General features: G+C 34.1%; 2 protein-coding genes across 3 annotated transcripts in view; one reads left to right on the forward strand and one right to left on the reverse strand.

Moving 5' to 3' along the window:
* Positions 1-13255, forward strand: part of LOC134257154 (ATP-dependent 6-phosphofructokinase-like) — a 35283-nt gene extending 22028 nt beyond the window's left edge. For both annotated transcript variants that reach the window (XM_062739795.1, XM_062739796.1), the window contains 8 exons: positions 215-285; positions 2908-2998; positions 3214-3366; positions 3615-3779; positions 4988-5052; positions 5391-5602; positions 6543-6651; positions 10392-13255. In XM_062739795.1, the coding sequence (XP_062595779.1) occupies positions 215-285; positions 2908-2998; positions 3214-3366; positions 3615-3779; positions 4988-5052; positions 5391-5602; positions 6543-6651; positions 10392-10530 (1005 nt within the window). In that variant the 3' untranslated portion in view covers positions 10531-13255. The remainder of the gene's footprint in view (positions 1-214; positions 286-2907; positions 2999-3213; positions 3367-3614; positions 3780-4987; positions 5053-5390; positions 5603-6542; positions 6652-10391) is intronic.
* Positions 13256-18162: 4907 nt separating this feature from the next.
* On the reverse strand, positions 18163-20869 carry LOC134257168 (BAG family molecular chaperone regulator 3-like). The gene is made up of 2 exons (XM_062739812.1): positions 20651-20869; positions 18163-20220 (listed from the first exon to the last, which is right to left on the reverse strand). Exons 1-2 carry the CDS (start codon positions 20798-20800, stop codon positions 18868-18870), a joined length of 1503 nt encoding a protein of 500 aa, XP_062595796.1. The 5' UTR covers positions 20801-20869; the 3' UTR covers positions 18163-18867.
* Between the last annotated feature and the right edge of the window lie 1021 nt (positions 20870-21890).

Here is a 21890-nt window from a genome sequence, read left to right on the forward strand (position 1 = left end):
CTATTAGCCCACACATCCTTCCTTCATCTACCCTTCTCTAAATGTTACTAATTTCTTTGTACATGTATGTTATCATGTATTAAATTTAACAGAGGGAAATAATTTTTTTAACTAATGCATATGTATTGTACTGTAAAATGAATGTTTGATTTCAATAAAACAGCAGTCTAGTATTGTTAATTGGGTACTGATATCCCTGTTTGTCTGTTGTCAGGTGAAGCCTATGAGTTGGACTGACGTCCATGGCTGGTCTGCTTATGGAGGCTCTCTTCTAGGCACAAAAAAGTAAGTGACTTAGGGTAGTGCAAAATGGCTGTGAAATCAGTTTTAACTCATTTCTTTAAAAATGTGCACAAAAAAAGAAACAAAAGCACACTAATGTCAATCTTCATTATCTAGGAAAAGTTTAAACTGCAGAGCTGTGGAAAACTGCCGGTCATGCCAGCAAGACCGGCGAAAAATGTCTGTGACCGGTAAAAATGCTATCGATGTCTGCCCAAATGACCGACCTCTTTCTTTGTTAAAGGTTTTTGATTTTCCATTTTGATTTAGGCCATTCATCGGCACACTTCCCAGCTTAGTTATCGTACCTTATAAACGATTGTGCAATACTTTTTCTTTGCACGACTGCCACGAGATCTAGGCTATAGGAAATGAAAGCGAAACCAGCATTGTCTCGCATGACCTTTTAATTTACAAATGGCGCAGAATTAGGTAAAAAACATTAAAAAAAAATTAAGATAAGACTGGCTAAATAGCTGAGTATGTAAAACATATTGATAGAAAAAATCAAACACAGTTGAGTAAAGCGGTAAACCTATAGTACTTCTGTCGTTCCGACTGTCCCAGATTTCTTTTTTTTTTTCATCGACCAAGTTCATGATGTTGGTATCTTTATTATCGATGCACAGAGTTTCTTGGACTCATTTTCGAGGCAAAACATAATTCCCAAATGCATTAATGTTTTTTAAAAAATATGTTTACTATGCAGAATTATCATGATTATCATTGTTACTTGCTAAAAAGTGATGAAATCTAGTATTGTTATAAATGCAAACAAGAGGCCCAGGGGCTACAGCGCTCACCTGAGGACATCGGCTAGGAAAAAGCACATATCAGATCAGAACTGAAAGTTTAGTGAGGTGGGGGGGGGGGGGCTTGAATTTTAACCCCCCCCCCCCAGGGGTTCATGATTTGAACAAACTAGAATCTACACTACCTGAGGATGATTCCATATAAATATCACAAATCATGGCTTTGAAGTACTTGAAAAGAAGATTTTAAAAGGTATCTCTATATATCGCTATGTAAATATTGGGTCGGCCATTTTAGCCCCACCATAGTCCCTGGGGTCATGATTTGAACAAACTTGAATCTAAACTACCTGAGGATGATTCCACATGAGTTTCATCTTTTCTGGCCTAGTGGTTTCTGAGAAGAAGATTTTAGAAGATTTTTCCTATATATTCCTATGTAAAAATTGGGTCGGCCATTTTGGCCCCACCCTACCCCCGGGGGACATGATTTGAACTTGAATCTACACTACCTGAGAATGATTCCACATGAGTTTCATCTTTCCTGGCCCAGTGGTTCCTGAGAAGTAGATTTTTAAAGATTTTTCCTATATATTCCTATGTAAAAATTGGGTCGGCCATTTTGGCCCCACCCTAGCCCCGGGGGTCATGATTTGAACAAACATGAATCTACACTACCTGAGGATAATTCCACGTGAGTTTCATCTTTCCTGGCCCAGTGGTTCCTGAAAAGAAGATTTTAGAAGATTTTTCCTATATATTCCTATGTAAAAATTGGGTCGGCCATTTTGGCCCCACCCTAGCCCCTGGGGTCATGATTTGAACAAACATGAATCTAATCTACCAGAGGATTATTCCACATGAGTTTCCCCTTTCCTGGCCTATTGGTTCTTGAGTAGAAGATTTTAAAAGATTTTTCCTATATATTCCTTTGTAAAAATTGGGTCGGCCATTTTGGCCCCACCCTAGCCCCTGGGGTCATGATTTGAACAAACTTGAATCTACACTACCTGAGGATGATTCCACATGGGTTTCATCTTTCCTGGCCCAGTGGTTCCTGAAAAGAAGATTTTTAAAGATTTTTTCCTATATATTCCTATGCAAAAATTGGGTCGGCCATTTTGGCCCCACCCTAGCCCTGGGGGTCATGATTTGAACAAACTTGAATCTACACTACCTGAGGATGATTCCACATGAGTTTCATCTTCCCTGGCCCAGTGGTTCTTGAGAAGAAGATTTTTTAAAATGCCATTAATTTTTCTCTAATTCATAATTATCTCCCCTTGGAAAAGGGCGTGGCCCTTGATTGGAACAAACTTGAATCCCCGTTACCCAAGGATACTTTGTAGCAAGTTTGGTTGAATTTGGCCCAGTGGTTCTTGAGAAGAAGATGAAAATGTGAAAAGTTTACAACGACGACGACAACGACTACGACAACGACAACGACAGACAACGGACAAATTTTGATCAGAAAAGCTCACTTGAGCCTTCGGCTCAAATGAGCTAAAAATGAAAATGGTGGAGGATGGACCTGGAAATGGAGACTTTTTAAAATGTTTTATTAAGTAAAGTGTACTTAAGAAAATAAATGTAATGCTTTTCTTTTTAATTTTGCAACTTACTATTTCGGACTGGCAAAAATCACTTAAGACCGGCAAATTTTGTCTTCTTGCAGGTCCGAATGACTGGCTATCTGAAAAAAGTTTTCCACAGCTCTGAAACTATGACAGTCATATTTATTCTATTCTTTAAAAGAAAAAAAATTGAGATATAAATCCATATATTGGAATTCTTTAGCTGACATTTAGAAAGTGTTTATGTCACCTAAATGCAATCTAACCCTCTCGTATTAAATAAAATATTACTTTCATAGATGTGTGGGATCAAAATATGGTCTGGACAAAATTGCAGAAAAACTCAAAGAATATGATATCAGTGGCTTATTAATTATAGGAGGTTTTGAGGTGAGTTCAGATTCAAATAAAATCTTATAAAATAGCATAAAATGTAAGGAAAAAAAATTATATACTGTAAGCTACATGGAAGTATACATTATACATTTTATAATATAAGCTTTAAGAGTACAAGTTAACCTGACATAATATTTTAGGCCTATCACAGTGCCTTATAACATGTAAGCTATAACTACATGTATAACCTGACTTAATTAATACTTTAGGCATATCACAGTGCCCTACAGATGGCGGAGGCCCGGAATCAGTTTGAGGCGTTCTGTATTCCTATAGTGGTGATCCCCTGTACCATCAGTAACAACGTGCCAGGGACAGACTTCAGCCTGGGGGCAGATACAGCAATCAACGAAATTACTGATGTAAGTCAATAGTTACCAACGATTAATAATTGATGTGAGTCAAAGGTTACCAACGATCAAAGAAATTACTGATGTAAGTCAAAAGGTTACCAACAATCACCAACAATGGTTTTACTGATCATGTAGGTCAAGGTTACCAGTAATCAATGAAATTTATTTTGAGAGCACTAAATAAAACAGAGCTATAAAAGTATTATTTTCTAACATCACCTTACTTTCATCCTGTTTTGCAATGCTTATACTTCTAGATTTGTGACAGAATCAAACAGTCTGCACTCGGAACTAAAAGGCGGGTCTTTGTCGTGGAAACAATGGGAGGGTACTGTGGTTACCTAGCAACCATGAGTGGATTGGCAGGTGGTGCAGATGCTGCTTATATCTTTGAGGAAGAAGTGAACATTACAAAATTAAGGGTTTGTAGTTGAAAAAACTAGACTTTGTATTTGATGAAATTACGAGGGCCGTTCAAAAATTACGCGGACTGTGCTATTATTTACTCTTACAGACGTCATATAGTTATAAAATTTCACAGAAATATGTATCTTAAAGATTCCAATAAATTTTGGGCAAAATTTCTGTATTTTAAAAAAATTCTACTAAAATTATCGGTATGTTGATCTCGTTGATGGAGAGGTACGGCGCACGACAAAAACAATTGAAGCAAAAGCATGCGGATTCAAAAATTTAACTCATTGATTTTCTAAAATTCGCGATATTTTTCAACAATTTTCTCAAATGTACCTTTATATTGTTCTATTATTATGTATTTAGATTTCGGACGTAATATTTGAAGTACTAACAGAAATATAGCGATTTTTCTCTGATGCGATTCCCGTGAAAACGACTGTGAAAATGACGTCTCCTGAATTGACGGCGCACCACACTTTTGTTAAAATATGTGTAATGCTCGCGATATCGGCAACATAGATCCAAAATATGCATAATAAAACATGTAGTAAACTAAGGTACTCGTGACATTCGCCCACAAATAGCAAATTGAAATTTTAGACAGTTAGACCTCTGTAAAAAGGCTATACGGGAGGACGGGAAGAAGATTATAGACGAAAAGTTAACTTTATCCGGACTGTAAAGAACGTGATTGAGAGTCACCAATATCACACTATATCTCATAAGTAGTTTTTGGTTTTAAAACAAAAAAAGAAAGAATATTCTTTACTTGTTTAATAGATTTTAAGCTTGACAAGAAATGGTGTTTTGATGTTGAGTAGATAAGGTAACTCAAACTATACAGGTACTTAAGGGAAAATGTTGAGAAAATGAAAGCTCAATCACATATTTTTAATAATGCTTGTGACGTCGAAGATTTTGCTGCGCCGTGACTTAAAGGTATGTCCTGAAAAATCACTCAAAATTGATACCAATTTACAACATTTTGATATGAAATTTTGAAGACCATATAAGTAAAGATTCTTTTATATTATCTGTGAAATTTTGCCCGATTATGTCGTCAAATATTTCTTCTGTGCAACAAGTCCGCGTAATTTTTGAACGGCCCTCGTATATACATGTCAATTAAGTTTCTTCCTACTGTGGCTTTAAATTTAACTATAGAAATGATATTCTTTTAAAGAAATTAATAGAGTTCATCTTATTGATATAGGATGATGTCTTCCATCTGAAGGACAAGATTGTTAACTTGGGTGTTCAAAGAGGGCTCATTTTAAGGTAGTGTACTGTCTGCTTTTGCTCAATTAAGAATTATACTGAGGAGAATTTTGCTGTCATCGATTCTCTCCATTTGACTTTTTCTTCTCATGTACATGTATGTTCAGTACAAGTATATTATGATAAACAGTAAACATTTCTAATCAGAATTTAAAATATTTAATGTTTGTGTTTTGGGAATGTATAGATGTACATATCCAATGAGTTTTGCCATTGACAGCCAGCTTACATTTGAATTTTTTGACAATTTTCTGGTGTGAAATTGAACTGTGTCTTCTTCCAAAGCAATATGAAGTTTATAATATATAATTGGCAAAAGATTTTTTTTCCTTATTCAGAAATGAAAACGCAAATTCAAACTATACAACAGACTTCATTGAGAAGCTTTTCTCCGAGGAAGGGAAGGGGGTTTTCACTTGTCGTAAGAACGTCCTGGGCCACATGCAGCAGGGAGGCATGCCATCTCCATTTGACCGAAACTTTGGAACCAAAATGGCAGCCAAGGCCCTTCAGTATATGGCTGATATTGTCACTCACAGTACAAATGCTGGTAGGTATACCCTTAAGATACACTGAATTATAAAGCAGCAAATTATATTTCTAATGATGTTAATGGTTATGCAAATTTTTTCATTATTTTGTTTTCAGGGACTAATCCCATTTTTGTATCAAAAAAAAGTTTGACGGGACGCAAACAACCCTCATTTGTTCGTCATTATGGGAATTTAAATTCACATGTTATGAAAAATCATCACTTGACAAATTTTTCCTCAGGTTCACTTTAAATAATGATGAAATTTGACACCATTTCTGTTCATGTGTATGCAGTGGTTGTCTTGTGGTCACTACACAACATACTTTTGGATTTGAGAAGCTTTAAATCTTTTTTTTACTTGTATAACCTAAGAATGTCCCATATGCTTTCATGTATGAAAAATAGCCTAAACAAAATTTTCTCATATTATGCCTCTGAAAGAGTAATCAGAAGTCAGCAATCATCCTCTATAAATTTAATAAGTGTTATTTTAGGTTAAAGTCATCATACAACTTATGTTAAAGTATAAAACCATAACTTATTGCAATTTTTCGTTGTTATGAAGGCAAGGCGAATGAGGGTTGGGCATTACTCATGGGGTTACAAAGAATGCACAATTTCCTGAAACTAATAAAATTACAATGGAATGATATGCAATGGAATTAGATCTGACAGAGCCTAATGATTTCATTACACACAGAAATTTACACAGTAACAATATCATACAAAGTATTAAGAAACACTAGTTGTCTAAGGCCTATCATTTAGAATTCTCTTATTTTATGCTAAGTGTGAGGAGCATTCCTGATGTAAGAAAGTCAGCAATTGAAAATACTTCATGAGAATGAACAATTAAATTAAGTTGATATGTTTCTGTAATGCTGTGTTTATAAGTACATGTACATGTATTTTTCTTTAAGGAGCTCACATTTTATGTTAACCTTTTATCTTACAGCAGGTAAAGTTGTGAATAAAGACCCAACATCGGCAGTTTTATTAGGAATGCAGAGACGCCACCTGACCTTCTCCCCAGTGGAGGAACTCAAAAAGACAACAGACTTTGTGTATGGGCTGTTTTATACTATAATGTTAAAATTTTTAAAAATTCATATATCTATTATGTGTATTAATTGTTGATTTCAGGTTTGAAGCACATACCATAAACTAAAGTGGAATTTTTAGCAAAACTTAAATTTAGTGATTTTAAATCCATATTTAATTTTAGTGAGGAGTTATTACATCTTTTTTATTGTTGCATAGAAGCATAGATGGTCCTCTTATGTGGAATAAATTGTTAGAAATATTTAAATTTTGTGATTTCTTCACCTTCCCTAAAAATTGCAAAATTCAATTCTTGCTAAATTTCTGTTCATATAGTATCTTGTAAATTATCAGCCCAAGTTCATATTAATGATGTGCATAGTTATACCCCCCGCAAACGAAGTTTAGGGGGGGTATATTGGAATCACCATGTCCGTCTGTCCGTCTGTCTGTCTGTCCGTCTGTCTGTAGACAAGATTTTGTCCGGACCATTACTCAGAAACTATTGGAAGGATTTGTCTGAAAAGTTGTACACATATTATTCACCATATGAAGTTGTGCACCTGATATTTTTCATCTTGATTGGATTATTATTTTGAATTTTACAGGTGTTTTTTCATTTTTATTTTGTGGTTTTGTTTGGACCGTTTCTCAGAAACTATTGCAAGGATTAATCTGAAAATTTGTACAATTATTATTCACCATATGAAGTTGTGCACCTGGAATTTTCAACTCTTTTTGTTCATTTTTCTGCATTTTACAGGTTTTTTTTAAATTTTAATTGACTTGTTCATTTTGGGCTCATGTATAAGGTTTGAGACATAGAATCTAGAATATCTGTACAAAAACGTGAACTACAGCTTAAAACTACTCATAAAAACTTTAAAAAAAAGAAACATCAAGTGTTAAAAACAGTTTTTACATTGCACAGAAGATAATGTAATTTCATTTGTCTCTGGGGAATAATGACTGGACATGCATCCAGTTAAAGATAAATTAATGAGTTTGGTGTTGGAAGTTGTTTAGTCATATCTCTTATCAAGTGTGTGTGTGTTATCAAATCTTCAGGGAATAAGGCACAAGAATTAAAGATCTCTCTTCTCTTATTCTCTTAATTCTAATTTATGGTCTGTCAAAACACTTCATTACTGGATGACCAGTTCTTTATTTTCAAAATGCATTTCAAATTGATATATCAAGATTAATTTGATTTTGTATAATGTTTTTTTTTTTTTCAACAATCAGTTTGAAGAGTGACATAACACATAATTGCAATATATTTTTATACGCCCGTCTTAAGTCAAATTTTATTATGTTATAGGCTTCGTGTCTGTCTGTTTGTCTGTCCGTCTGTCTAGCTGTCCGTCCGTCCGTCTGTTAGCTTTTCTCGTGTCCGGCTCATAACTTTAATACTATAAGGCCTAGAGTTATCAAACTTTGTCATCTGATACATCTTGGGTAGAAGGTGTGTCGCGCACAAAAAGTATGTCGCTCTGACCTATAATTAAAAAGTTATAGCCAAATATGGAAAAATCCTGTCCGGTCCATAACTAGAAAACTATAAGACTTAGAATCATCAAACTTGGCCAGTTTATGCATCTTAGGTAAAAGGTGTGTCGCGACCTATTTCAAGGTCACTGTACATGTGACCTTTAATTTAAGTGGAATTTTAAAAAAAAAAATTAAATTTTTTCTCTTCATTTACACATTCAGAATAATGTAAAATTATTGCACTAACCTTATTAGAAAAATGTTAAATCAAGAAAATACTTATTTTTTAGCATATACTTGACAGCAATCTATAACAAATATAGAGTATGTTAGAGAAATTCCACCACTCCCATGAGTCTAATTATCAAGCACTGGTCAAGAAGAATGATAACAGAAAATTGCATGACAATTTAGAGAGAGAAATTAATGAGTTTAGTGTGAGGAGTAGCTGTAAGAGCATCGGTGCTATCTATATCCCTTGAGTATTGGGCCAAATGGGTAAGCCTGTAGGATTAAAAATAGCTCTTGTTAGGTAGCCGAAGTTTGAAAATGAATTTGATGAGAAGTAATTAAAACAAATTTGATATTGCATATTAACTATTTTGATATTACAATAATATTATTAACTTAAAAATTAATTTTATGGTGGTAGGGGTGGAATCTGCATGTCCACATGAATTGCATATTAACAATTAACTATCTGACATTAAATCCAAAAAAAAAATCATTGATGTTTTATATCTTTTAAAAATGTTTTATGGTAGATAGCGCAGATCCAATAATCTTTTGGGAGTAATGAGTAGACAAGCATCCAGTTAAAGATTAATTAATGTGTTCAATGTAGGAATCTCTTTCATTTCTTCAGAGCATGGTCTAATCTGTATCCTTCGGGAATTAGAGGAAGAGCTGTTGGTCAGTTTATATTTGATGGCCAGTCTTTTATTTCCAAAATTAATTAGGTGTAGATTAAGTTGTGAAGACTAATTTGATATTTTTAAATATGATAGGCATTTGGCAAGGTATAGAAATCTATGAATGATGCAATATTTGTTATAATTAATGCCTACACCACAGGAGATAGATAAACAAATTTTTTAAGGTGTGTAAAAATCATTGAAATCTAAAAATCAAGGTTGACATGATTTTCCTGCACTTTTAACTGTTTAAGATACATTGTAATTGTATTTTTTTGACAGGCGTATCATGCTGTGGCATGGCACTTTATTTTAATGCAGTAATAAAGTAAAATGAAATGAAAAAAATTAAAAAAAAAAAAAAAGTTACAATGGAATTACAATGTATTAGTATTGATGTTTCATTTGTTTGCACCTCCGTTTCATTCATTAAGAAACATGATGAGCAATTATATTTCACTGCAAATTTTTTTTTAAGTAAATTGTGAACATCTCTAGATCCATAAAGTATTTTTAGTCCCCTACCGGTGAAACCGGAGGGGACTATAGGTTTCCTCTGCGTCCGTCCGTCCGTCCGTCTGTCTGTCCCCATCAGTCTGTCCCACTTGGTTTTCCGCACTTTTTTTCTAAACGCTTTGAGATATTGAGCTGAATTTTGGTATTGAGCTGAATTTTGGTACATGAGTGTATCTTAATGAGTTACAGATCAAGTTTGAATTTCGTTTGGCTTCATTGATTTTTGACAGAATTATGGCATTTTGAATATTTTTCATTCCCACTTGGTTTTCCGCACTTTTTTTCTAAACGCTTGCAGATATTGAGCTGAATTTTGGTATGTGAGTGTATCTTAATGAGTTACAGATCAAGTTTGAATTTTATTTCGCTTCATTGATTTTTGACAGAATTATGGCATTTTGAATATTTTTCATAATCGCTTATTAAGATCGGGTTTCGAGCTGCACTAACTTGCGATTGTCGACAAAAATATGAAACGAGGAAAAGACGATGGATAAATGAGTTGAATTTGTGTGGTCTTAATGTTTATTATTTTATTAGATTTAAGGCATTTACAACTTGAAAATCTTTCAGTTTAACCTTGGACATGACTTTTGCACATTAAAATATGACATCCTGAAGAAAAAAAGGGGAACCCGGTAGGGGACATGTATTGCTTATGCAATACTCTCAGAATGCTTGTTGAATTGGCACCTTCTCTGAAAAACCCAGCGGGGGGTATTTGTCCCTATTGGACAGTTCTAGTTCTACATGTATGAGGTTCTAATTGACAGAAATTAACCATTAGCTCTCTGTTAGTATTGATGTCTATTTTTATTTTAAAAATTTTTTTCCATTTGTAGACACAGAATTCCGACAGACCAGTGGTGGTTAAATCTCCGCCCACTGCTGCGAATTCTCGCCAAGCACCGGGAGAAGGCCTATCAAACAGAAGGGGTCATGGCAGGAGTGGACGATGTGGAGGATGAAGACAATATTTAGATCCACACCTAAAAGATCTTAGATCCACCACTTTGTCCAGTCAGCAACCCACCCCTCAAAGATCCTAGATTCATCACTTAGTCCAGTCTGCAAATCCATCTCTCTGCTTAGTTTACCATGTTAAACATACCGTTCCCAAGATTCTAATGACTTTAATCCCACACAGTCAGACTGTTATATCTGAGCATGAAGAGTGTGATGCCACAAATCAAAAAAACAGAATGAGTCCAGGACACAGGTTACTGAGGGCTGCATGTTTATGTTAAATTTAATCTTAGTACGCAGTAGTTGGTTACTGGATTTTAATTTTGTTGACTACTTTAATTCGAGACTTCACTTCAAGAAATAAATAGATTTGTCCATCTCTGGGTACTTTTTTGTAAATATGGGGTACACGTACTAGCGTACTGTATGAAACAAGCACCTGTGGGGGTAACACAGGTGTTCCCAAATGTACTCACAATCTGAATTAGTTGTTGGATTAGTTTTGTTATTAGTGCCATTGTTGTTATTTTGCTTGATTTAAAAAGTTGTACCTTTTTAGTTTTGTTAGAGACGATTATGTTTTCTTAGGGTCTCAACTATATTATCTTTTGATAGAATGCTGTTATAATAAATAGTAGATGTAGTTGTGAACAATCCTTTTTTTTCCATCATCATTTTGACATTTATCATCATCTCCATTCTGTGTGAGTCATTTACCTTGCGATTACAGGTAGTGTGTCCATTACATAGCAGTAGGTTTTTACAGGGACATTCATTACAGATGTTATGGTTGTTTTCTTATCTAGAGTTTAAAAATTACATGTACATTTATTGTACATTTATTACTTCCAACAGCAACAAATTACATGTATATGAATTTTTCCTTGTTCCTGGTGCTTTTAAAATAATTTTGTACATACCGTATTTGTGTTTTAACATTTGTAGACATTTAAAGTGTCTAAGTAATACTAGTTTATTTTATTGTCCAGTGGTAATATTTATATTAAGTGAGTGGTTTTTTTTCTTTGTTTTTTCAATTTTATTTTTTATAATTATTTCATACACTCTGTATTTTACATTGTAAGGAATAATTTACAGTTCTTAAATGAAAAAAAATTATTAGAATAAACATGCAGTTCAGGGTTTAAAAAGTTAAATTCAATATATATGTGTTTACTATGTTTCACTTCATTCTGCTGAAATACATCAGTTGTGCTACTTGTTAATACTGCTAACTGTGTTTTTTTTATAACAGAGCTGCTAGTAAACTTTAATGTCTGGAATTTCAAAATGCATAATTATATTCATTTGTTTGAAATACATACATGTATTATTCAGGTACAGTATTCATGTTTGAACATATAGTTTTGAAGAAAGAAACTTTTGATGCTTTAAAGGATTATTGTTTAGTTTTATGCTTTGCCAGTATTTTGCCTTTTACAGATTCATGCTTTGTGATATACATGTACAAGGAAACATGTTTTTAATGAGCATGCATATTGCATAATGAATATACATATTACAAACTAAGCCAGATAATTTCACCTCAGAGGAATGTAAACATGGATTATTAACTGTGAATTACAGAAAGCATACAGGACCACTGTCTGTCCTGTAGGTCTGCTGTTGAATAGTTTATCTACAGTAGTTAGGTTGGTTTTTGTGTTCATATTGCCTGTGCTTTTTATGTTGAATGAGCATATGTTGTTGTTTTTGTCTTTTTTTTAATTACCTTCTTATTATACTATTATATTTAGGTTTCCAGTAGAAATCCTTGTTAGCTTATCTTTATGTCAACTCTTACGAGTGAACTGGAGTACCTCCCATATTTACTATGTCAAAAATGACTTTGTATAATCAAAGGTCAAGGTCAACACTGCACAAGTCACTATTCTTCATCTTAAATTTAGAATATTTCAACATGCAGACTTCGTTTTACATGTAGTTTTGGTAGGAGGCTATTATAGAAGGAAAACACCATATAAAAGATTTTGTGATGAATAGATCAAGGTCAAAGTCAAGGCAAAAAAGAAAGATTATTAGAAAAGTACTTTTCTCTGTGTGACTTAATTTGTCCATTTTCCAGTCGTTACAAGTTAGTGATGAAACTTTATGAGAAATCCCTATTTTATATTTGGTAGATCTGATTATATTCTCTTGTTGCTTCATAATTAATAACTACCCAGTTTTCTTTTAAGTAGTTTGAACCCCCCCCCCCCCCCCCCCCCAATGTCTTTAGTGATTTGAAAAAAAAAAACTGAAAGTAATTTACATTCAAAGTAGTTTTTTAAGCAGAAAAGATTACAGTGTCATTCCAATTTCATTTCACACATGACAGTTTTACAATTTGTTGTATCAGACTTAACAAGAAAAATATCTTGTTACAGATTTATGTGTGCTTTCCAAGAAAAATCCACCTACCAAAATAGCACTGAAATATTTTGAACTTTTGCTTGAATATTGCTTCACTGTAGCCTCCTCCCCCTTCCACAACTACATTCATTTGGAAACCTTTACAGGGGAGCATTCTACTCTTATGTATCCATGGGTCAATTTTTTTCCCAGATAGGGTGTGAATGGAAAGCTTTTTTATCCTAAACCAGGTATACCCTATACTCACTATGACCTGTTTTCAGTAATAATTGTTTTATAGTTAACATTCTATCTTAACCAATCTTTACATTTTTTTTTTCTAACTCTTTGTTTTGCTGTCACAGATGAAAATAAATCTTCAACAGCATGCAGTGTTCTGTGTTCTTTTCTTTTATATCACAGACTGGATGATTTGATGATAAATATTCAAAATTTCAAATCTAACACAATCAATTACATGTAATAGCCAGCTTGGCCTTACATGCTGATAAATAGGATTGAGTGAATTAACCAGTTGTATAATGATCTGAAAGGGGATGAAATACCAAATTGCCATTTTTTAAACAAGCATATAACATACTCTCAACCTGTATGTCAGTTATTACATGTACTAGCAAACAAACTGTCATTTCCTGTTGTAGGTCATTAACGTACTGATGTCGGTATGTTTGTTGCAGGTCACTGATTTAGTTTTATCTTCCTCTCAACTTTAGGTCAATGACAGACTGTCTTGGTGGTCTGAAAAAAGCTCTCCTTACATGATAGCTTCTTTTGCTAATGGCAGATGGGGAGAAATTGCTGAACAACTCAATTTAGAGAACATTTTAAATTCAGAAAACTATCAAAAGGTTTAACCATGGTGCTAAATAAGTTGTAAACCAACAAGAGAAGAGTCAAACTTGTCTGCATTAGTTCAAAAGCAAGACACTGAATCTACTACATACTTAACCTTAACAATCCAGATTTTTGAAGCCCCAGATATCCAATGTAAAAAATCCTTAAAGCAAGTCAAACTTCAAGGTCAAGGTCAAAAAATGAAAAATAATTGTACGCGGTAAAGAACTATATGCGGTATATTGCATTTGTTTGCCCCCACAAAAGTCAAATTTTGAAAACTTCCTGAAATGTGCTGAATTCAATAAATTGTACGAGAAATATAAATTAACAGAAAATATTATAGTTCCAAAGCAGTGTATTCACAATTTTTGTTTTTATGACGTCACAAACTAGTCTGATTTTATATCCTTTTTCAGAAAAAGGACAAAATGGACAATATTCCAACAATTTTAGCTTTTAAAGTTATAGAGCGCATGTGTGTTCAGGAACAATATTGACATATTTCATTGATATTATCATTCTACACATTATATCAAAATATTTATCCTGAACACACATGCGCTCGGTGACTTTTATTTAAAATATCGACGAAATATGTACATTTTTCTGTAAAATTCATAAAAAACTGAAATGTACGTCATATTTGTGACGTCATTACGTACATATGACGTCATTACTTATGAAATTATTCAGTGCTTTGAAGTCAGCATATACTCCCCTGTTTAAGGACTTAATCAAATATTACTCCATCAAAGTTTGATTTGGGGGGCAAATATTGGTTAATACCGCATAAAGTTCTTTAGAGAGATTTGTGAAAAGCCTTTGCACTTAAGAGCCATTCCCTGTAATTATTTGAAATTTTATATAGGAGCTGTGGCACGCATAGTCTCAGAATTTCTCCAAACTCTCTATGATAAAAGTCATTGATACCCTACACTGAAATCAGGCAAAAATTGGTTGCTAATGTTTTATAGTTATCATGGCAACATGTCTTAAAGTTCGAAAAATGGCATTTTTTAACATGTTTAGAGCCCTATAGTTAACATTTGCGGCAAAGCAAACAATTGGCAATAATTAATGACTGTTTCCAAAAGTTGAAGGCCAGATGTCTCAAATGCATAATAAACATGTTTGGTAAATCAACTATCACATACGTTACTATGGTAACAAAGTATTCAAAAGTAAAAAAAATATTCATTGTATTTTATAAAGTCATAAAAATAAAAAGCATGCAATTATAGAATGAAATGTGACCAAATAATAGAAAAAAGAGCCTTGAAACATATACCAAGAACAAAATATGATATTCCATTTTGGTTGGCAAATTGGTTGCCAAGGTTTTTATACCACAAAGAGCCTTCAAAGTAACACTGTGTGCTTAAATCTGATCCTATCTTTTAAAAAAAGCACATTTCCTCATAACTAATGATCAATTTTATAAGATGTTGGTGTGCTTCAAGTTTTCCCATTTGAAAAAATGCAGATTTGATTCTTTGAATAGAGTGTTGCTATGGAAAAAAGCAGAAAATATATGCTTAAAAACCTGAAAAATATTTTCTTTCCTTGGATACGTACCCTTAAATGTAGATTCCCAAAACTATTGATATTTATTAACAGCTAACCTGACTTTTAATTTTGACTATCATCCAATCTCTAAGTGGATGCAAGAAGTTGGCACACAGGGTTTAATATTAATATAAAGTTCACAAAATCGAACATTTTCCCTTCTTGGTAACCATAGCAACAGTGTTGTTTTCTTCATCAAATTTTATCAATATACGATATTCAACTTCAGTTCTAACAGATAAGTACTATCCAAGCTGAGTCCTTTAATTTGTTTCTTGATTTAATATGACAATTTAATTCTTAATGCAGCGAAAAATAATTCAGTTTTAAGCACTGGTACTTTGTTTCCATGGTAACACTGCAAAGTAGCAATTATACCCAATTTTTCTTATGGTTTTGGTGTTGCAAGGTCCTAAGGATGCATATTTGCCAGTCTTGAATTTTCATGTTTTTTTCTCAAGACAGTAGCATTAACCCAATCTTATATAGTTACTGGTTTTGCATGGTTACACTGTGTTACCATGGCAACCATAAAAGTTTTTTATAGAATAATATTGCTTATACTTATATATATACTTAAGGTCAAACATTTTCATTGTTTTTCTTAAGTCGTTGATTGAATTTGAGCATGTAACACCTACCATTAGTGAATACAGAGTGTTTTTCAGCATATTTCAGCATTTTAAATGTATTCCAAATGTACCCTTGGTTACCACTTACTTAGAGTTATATTCTAAACAGTTTCTTTACAGTATCAGTGACATCAAGGTGTGATGCTTTTGTGAGAATGGTTTGTTAATGCTTTTTCTAGTTTTTATTAAGCGGCCACAGTGAAGATTTAAAGTGGCTGAAAATCTCGATTTTTCAAACTTTTCCGGCTGTTGGCATAGCAACCGAGACACTTAGCAACAATATTTTGTTTAATATTTGTTTCTGGTGTCAAGTACTAAGCATGGGTGAAGTTTCATCAAAATCGGTGACCATGCGTGGCAACGAAGTTTAAGTGGTTACAGAAAATGGCTATAATTAACATCTATTTAGAAGTTTATCATGGGCAGTTTGTTTCGGGTTTCGAGTTTTTCAAAAGTAGGCCAAATTCCAAGGATAAGGTCAAGGTCAAAATTGTTGGTATACGAAGGATGGTCTTCTCATGGGGAATACCCCCTGTGAGATATATAAAAGCTTATTTTGACTTATAACAAGGAATATACATGTGGATTATACAAGCCATTTTATACACTTTTTATACAAGCAGTTTTGTACAAACTGTTTAAAAGTTTAGGGTGAGGCATCTCCACTAGGCAAGGGGTGACAATCTGCTCCTCTCCTCTTGAAAGAAAAGAGGAGCCAATCGTTACCCTTGTCTAGCGAAGAGGTGGCTAAGGATGAAATTAGTTAAAATTTTGCATAAAGTGGGTCAAATTCAAGGTCAAGAGGTTAAATATTACGGTATTCAAAGAAAGGTTTTATGCCCCCATTATCAAAGATTCAGGGGTATATATAGGTTTTGTCCTGTCTGTCTGTCTGTTTGTCTGCAAAAACTTTTAACCTTGCCCATAACTTTTGAGTTGGGAGGGGGGGGGGGGGGCAAGGCTTTCATATTCAACAAGTGTATTCCTTGTGAAAATACCTTTCCTCTGAAACCGACATATTTGAATAGTCACTGTGACAATATCTTTCACTGGGTATAAAATATTTTTTACCTCAAGAGTTTGACCCTCTTTTAAAAAACTTCAACCTTGACCTCAGCTTTTGACCTGTAGAGTTTGACACATCCGATATACTTCTACCCCTTGCAATTAGCTACAATTTAAGGGACCATCTTGTTTGATCTTTTGAACTTGGAAGTTTGACTTGCATTAGAGAAATTTTAACCTTTTTCATATGCTGCCATACTGGTGTTCTTGTTTAAATCATAATTATTTGTCCTTCTTTCATCCTATTCAAGCTGGTACTATACTCAATTGACTGTTAAAACCCATGGCTCTGCTCTCTTGTTGAAATACCATTTTCTTATTTCTGGTTCCTATGTCCAAGTTTTTGTGTTTGTAAAACACTGATGCCCCCCGTATGGCAGCTTTTAGTGAGGGTTGAAGTTTCTCAAATGCAAGTTATACTCTAAGGTCAACGTCAAAATTTTTGGTATCGTAAGAATTTTACAATGAACCTGTGAAATTTTAAAAGCCCAAGTACTAACTGTACAAAAGTTATGACCAAGGTTAAAGTTTTTTTAAATGTGGGTTAAACTATAATGTCAAGGTCAAATTTGGTGGTACCCAAGGAAAGGTCTTGTCACAAGGAATGCACATGTGAAGTATGAAACCCTAGCACTAGTTATTCAAAAGTTATGGCCAAGGTTAAAGTTTGGTAATTGTTTGTAAAAGTGGGTCAAATTCAAAGGTCAAGGACAAGGGTCAAATTTGGTGGTACACAAAGAAACTCTTGTAACAAGGAATACCCCTACGAAATATGAAAGCCATAGCCTTACCCACTCAAAATTTATGGTCAAGGTTCAAGTTTTTGCAAACAGATAAAAGACAGATGAATGGGACAAAAACTATACACCCCGAACCTTGGATTAAAAGGGCATAAACAGGTCAAGGAACAACAAGGGCACCCCAAGGCAGAGTATCCCCATAGAAAACATCTATAAATCAGAGCAGCATTTGACATCCGATCCTTATGCAAATTAATTCACTTCAGATTTGTGCAGGGCTTCACTGCCTCATCCACAAATGTACACGATTGTGCTATATCCCCTGCAACTCCATTGGTAGGCAAAATAACCAAACTTTTGCGACTTCCATCCTACAAATACTTGGCATATATCGAAATCATTTTTTTATCATCTCGGCACCAAAACTAGACAAATTGTTTTCCTTCAAATAAATTTATTGATATTTAGCTAGTCTTGTGACACTACTGATAGTTTAATAAATAATCAACAAACTTTTGCAATGTAAAAGTTCCATATTATCTCATATGTCATAAAAATTCACTTTGTTTCTGTATACAATAACTGTCAATATCAATAACAAAATGTGATCGAGTACATCATTGATGACTTGGAACGCAAATGATATGTTTTTCTGCCAAAAATGAACTTTTATAATACATGTACCTTTATATATAAATTTTCAACAACCCTTTTTGCAAAGTTAATTCCAATGAATTACAAATTATGTTTTGCATGATATTGTGTTAGTAGGCAAAACTGCCAAAAAAAACCATGCTTTGAAAAATCTTGCATACATGTACCTTTGCTATAACATTTCAATCGTTTTAGTCCCAATTATTCACCAAAAAAAAAAAAAATTGAAAAAAAAAATTATTTCTTTTATTGTATATTTTTTCAATGCCTTGTTGTAACAGTGATAAATTTACTTGTACATAATATATTTTTAAAAAAGTAATAAATAACCATTCAACAATCTCTCTCATCATAACAAAAAACAACTTCAAAAGCAGTTTTACAAACAAAACGTATCTATCCATACAAACATTGCTATCACTAAGTTTAAATAAGCATGCACTCTGTCCACCACAAATATGAATATATTAAGACACAACATCTGGTTAAGATGTGTCAGCACTTTCCTCCATTTCCTCTTTTGAAATTTCCCCTTTGACCTCCGTTTCCATTGGTTCCTGACTCTCCTGGTTAGTTTCACTAGAATCTGTTTTCATTGGTTCTTCTGTTTTTGGTTCCTCCTCTACAAAAGCTTTAAGGTCTAACTGATCTAGAAATGACTGCATGTCCTTCACTGCTGTCCGCCGTGCCATTCGCACTTTCTCATCATCACCGGCCTCAATTCCATCTAATTTCAAAATTCCTCTATTTAACATTTCCTCTAGATATTTATACTGCTTGTCTGATTTCTTTCCTGAAAATGCATTTACTCCTTCTTTTATATGTGCTGTATCACTCACTATTTTGTCGATCTTCTTTAAAGGACAATTTTCATTTTCTTTCTTTGTTTCTGTAGAGGCACTGTCTGTTTGATCGGCACTCTTTTGTACTGTAGGTTCCTTGGAAATCGTGTTTTGTTCACTGTCACTGGTCTCTGTTTTAGGAACGTCAGCAGTTTTCTGTGGCGGTTTGTCCTGACGCCGCACCTGTTTTGGTGATTTGGGTTGATACTGTTGTTGCTGAGGAGGCTGTGTCTGGTTTGGTTGTGTTTGCGGTGGTGTCTGATACTGTTGTGGAGGCTGGTAGTGTTGGGGTGGCACCTGATGGTGGTGTCCTGTCTGTTGTGGAGGGTACTTCACCTCTCCCTGGTGGTACACAGGTATCTCCTTAGCAGGTTGAGGTTGAGGCATATGTGGCTGTGGCATCTGTCGATACTGCTGTTGTGGATATCCTCCTTGGGGTCCTTGGGGATAACCTTGACCCTGTGATGCTTGAGGGTATCCTTGACCCTGTGATGTTTGAGGGTATCCTTGACCCTGTGATGCTGGAGGATATCCTTGACCCTGTGATGCTGGAGGATATCCTTGACCCTGTGATGCTGGAGGATATCCTTGACCCTGTGATGCTGGAGGATATCCTTGACCCTGTGATGCTGGAGGATAACCCTGTTGAGGGTAGCCACCTTGGTTTCCCCCAGCATTTCCTTTGTAGAAAGTATATCCCTGAAGATCTGGCTGTTGACTTGGTTTAGTCGAAGATGTGTGATGGACTGGAATTTCCCTCACACCTTGATATGGCTGTGGCATTTGTTGAGGAGCAGCAGGCGGTGAACTCGTCCTCTGGGGCGACCCCATGCGACCCGGTGACTGCATCCTCTTTGGGGACCCAAGTCCTGCTGGTGATCCAGCTCTGTGTCCTGCTTGGTGTGTCCATTTTGGGGGTTTGGAACTTTCATGGAAAACTGGAATCTCTCTGGAGAAAAATGAATTTTGCTCTGGGAAACCAAAACCGTGCTGTCTCTGTAATACAGAATAAAAACATTCCAAGTTTACTTTCACTGCTAGAAGCTACCATTCTATTATACAAGATCATCCTGTCATAACCAAAAGATAATAATTAATCGATCAAATATATTGATCCATCCACATTTGCTAACTAATGTTCAGACCTTTAACATTTTATTTTATCAAAGAATGTGATGCATCTGCTATTACAAATTGAATTCCTTGTTAAACACCCATCCCTACCCCCAGGGTTTACAGTTATCCTAATTTAACAGTGTCATGTCATCTCTTTTCTATAACAAAGCTAAGAATTTACATTACCTTAAAACTTTTTTCGAAACTTATATCTTTATTTAATTGATGTTCAATAAATTTTCACAAAATAGATTAGGTCCTAATTATTATTTTGTTCAGTGAATAGGTAAACAAAAATGTATAACCTTACCATTCTTATCCGTGGGTCTTCCCAGCTCGTGCTTTTAGTGTTGTGGTCTACGAAGTAAGGCCAACCTGTATTACGATCATGTAACATTTCCCAACCTTGTGGAAGATCAGAGTTGTTGTAAGGATTTGGATAAAACTGTCTGCCAGCCATGTTTTATAAATGTTTTTCTCGATTCTTCTCAAACCCTCTGGAGGCAACTAGAGCGCCACCACATTCGGGAAAGCTCGGGAATTTTCGATGGCCGAACATCGTGAATGGATAAATATAAACTGGTTCAATAACATTTTTTTATATGATATAGATATTGGTCATGAATGCATAATAGAAAATAGGTAAGAAAGAATTATATCATCAGCTTGCATATATTCATAAGCCATGACCATATATCTCCCATAGGTCAACATCCCATAGGCCAATCAGTAAAGTGTGGAGAGAAGTACAAAGTGCATTATGAAGGTGTACTTGATTTCACCTCAAAAGTGTAAGGTTAGGTCCTTAGTCTCGTACTTCCGATACACTTTGTGAGGAATATAAGGGCTCGGGAAACCAAAGCATTATAAAAGAGTACGTGAAAAAGTATATATATTTACCAAAGCTTTTTTGAAAAGGCACGTAGCCACTGGAATACAGAAAGTTTCTTTCTTGTTTTTAATGGTTTATGAAACAATATATCCATCATGTTGTACTTTATGTAGTATGCATTGAAAAATTGTGCAATTTAATGCAATTAGATTTTTTATTTATGTATATTCAACTTGATTAAACATTAATATTAACTAATATTTCAATATTTGTTTCAAGTATTTGTTTTTTAGCGATATTTTGACAAGAAAATAACATTCATGATTCAATGCATTAAAGATTATTAACACTCCGATTTCGATTACTGTTTTGTTTCAGACTTATAATTTCAACTAAATTTTATCAGAAATTAAATTAATTGCATTACGTAAATATTTTTTACATTAACAATGAAACATTTCAACATGTTCAAGTTAAATTAGATCGGAATCAAACGTAAAACCGTAACCTGAAATCAAAAATTGAAATAACTCCTAAAATAAGGAAAACATACTTATTTTAATCATGTTAATCTAAAATTTATATTCTTTATGTTAAACTAAAGTAGAAAAACATACCAAAAGCAGTTTAATTGCATTAAATTATAAATGTTTACTAGCGTACTCTATTTAGTACTCTATCTAGCGTACTCTGTTTAGTAGGACCGCATTTTTCCAAA

Source organism: Saccostrea cucullata, unplaced genomic scaffold, assembly GCF_032062105.1.
Source record: "Saccostrea cucullata isolate Sc308-1 unplaced genomic scaffold, CSIRO_AGI_Scuc_v1 ctg14, whole genome shotgun sequence".
Taxonomy (NCBI): Eukaryota; Metazoa; Mollusca; class Bivalvia; order Ostreida; family Ostreidae; genus Saccostrea; species Saccostrea cuccullata.

Excerpts from the sequence above, each read along its gene's own strand:
- LOC134257168 (XM_062739812.1), bottom strand. The coding sequence starts at position 20,800 with ATGGCTGGCAGACAGTTTTATCCAAATCCTTACAACAACTCTGATCTT. Across the intron at positions 20,221-20,650 it reads AAGACCCACGGATAAGAATG|AGACAGCACGGTTTTGGTTT; the intron begins GTAAGGTTATAC and ends TCTGTATTACAG.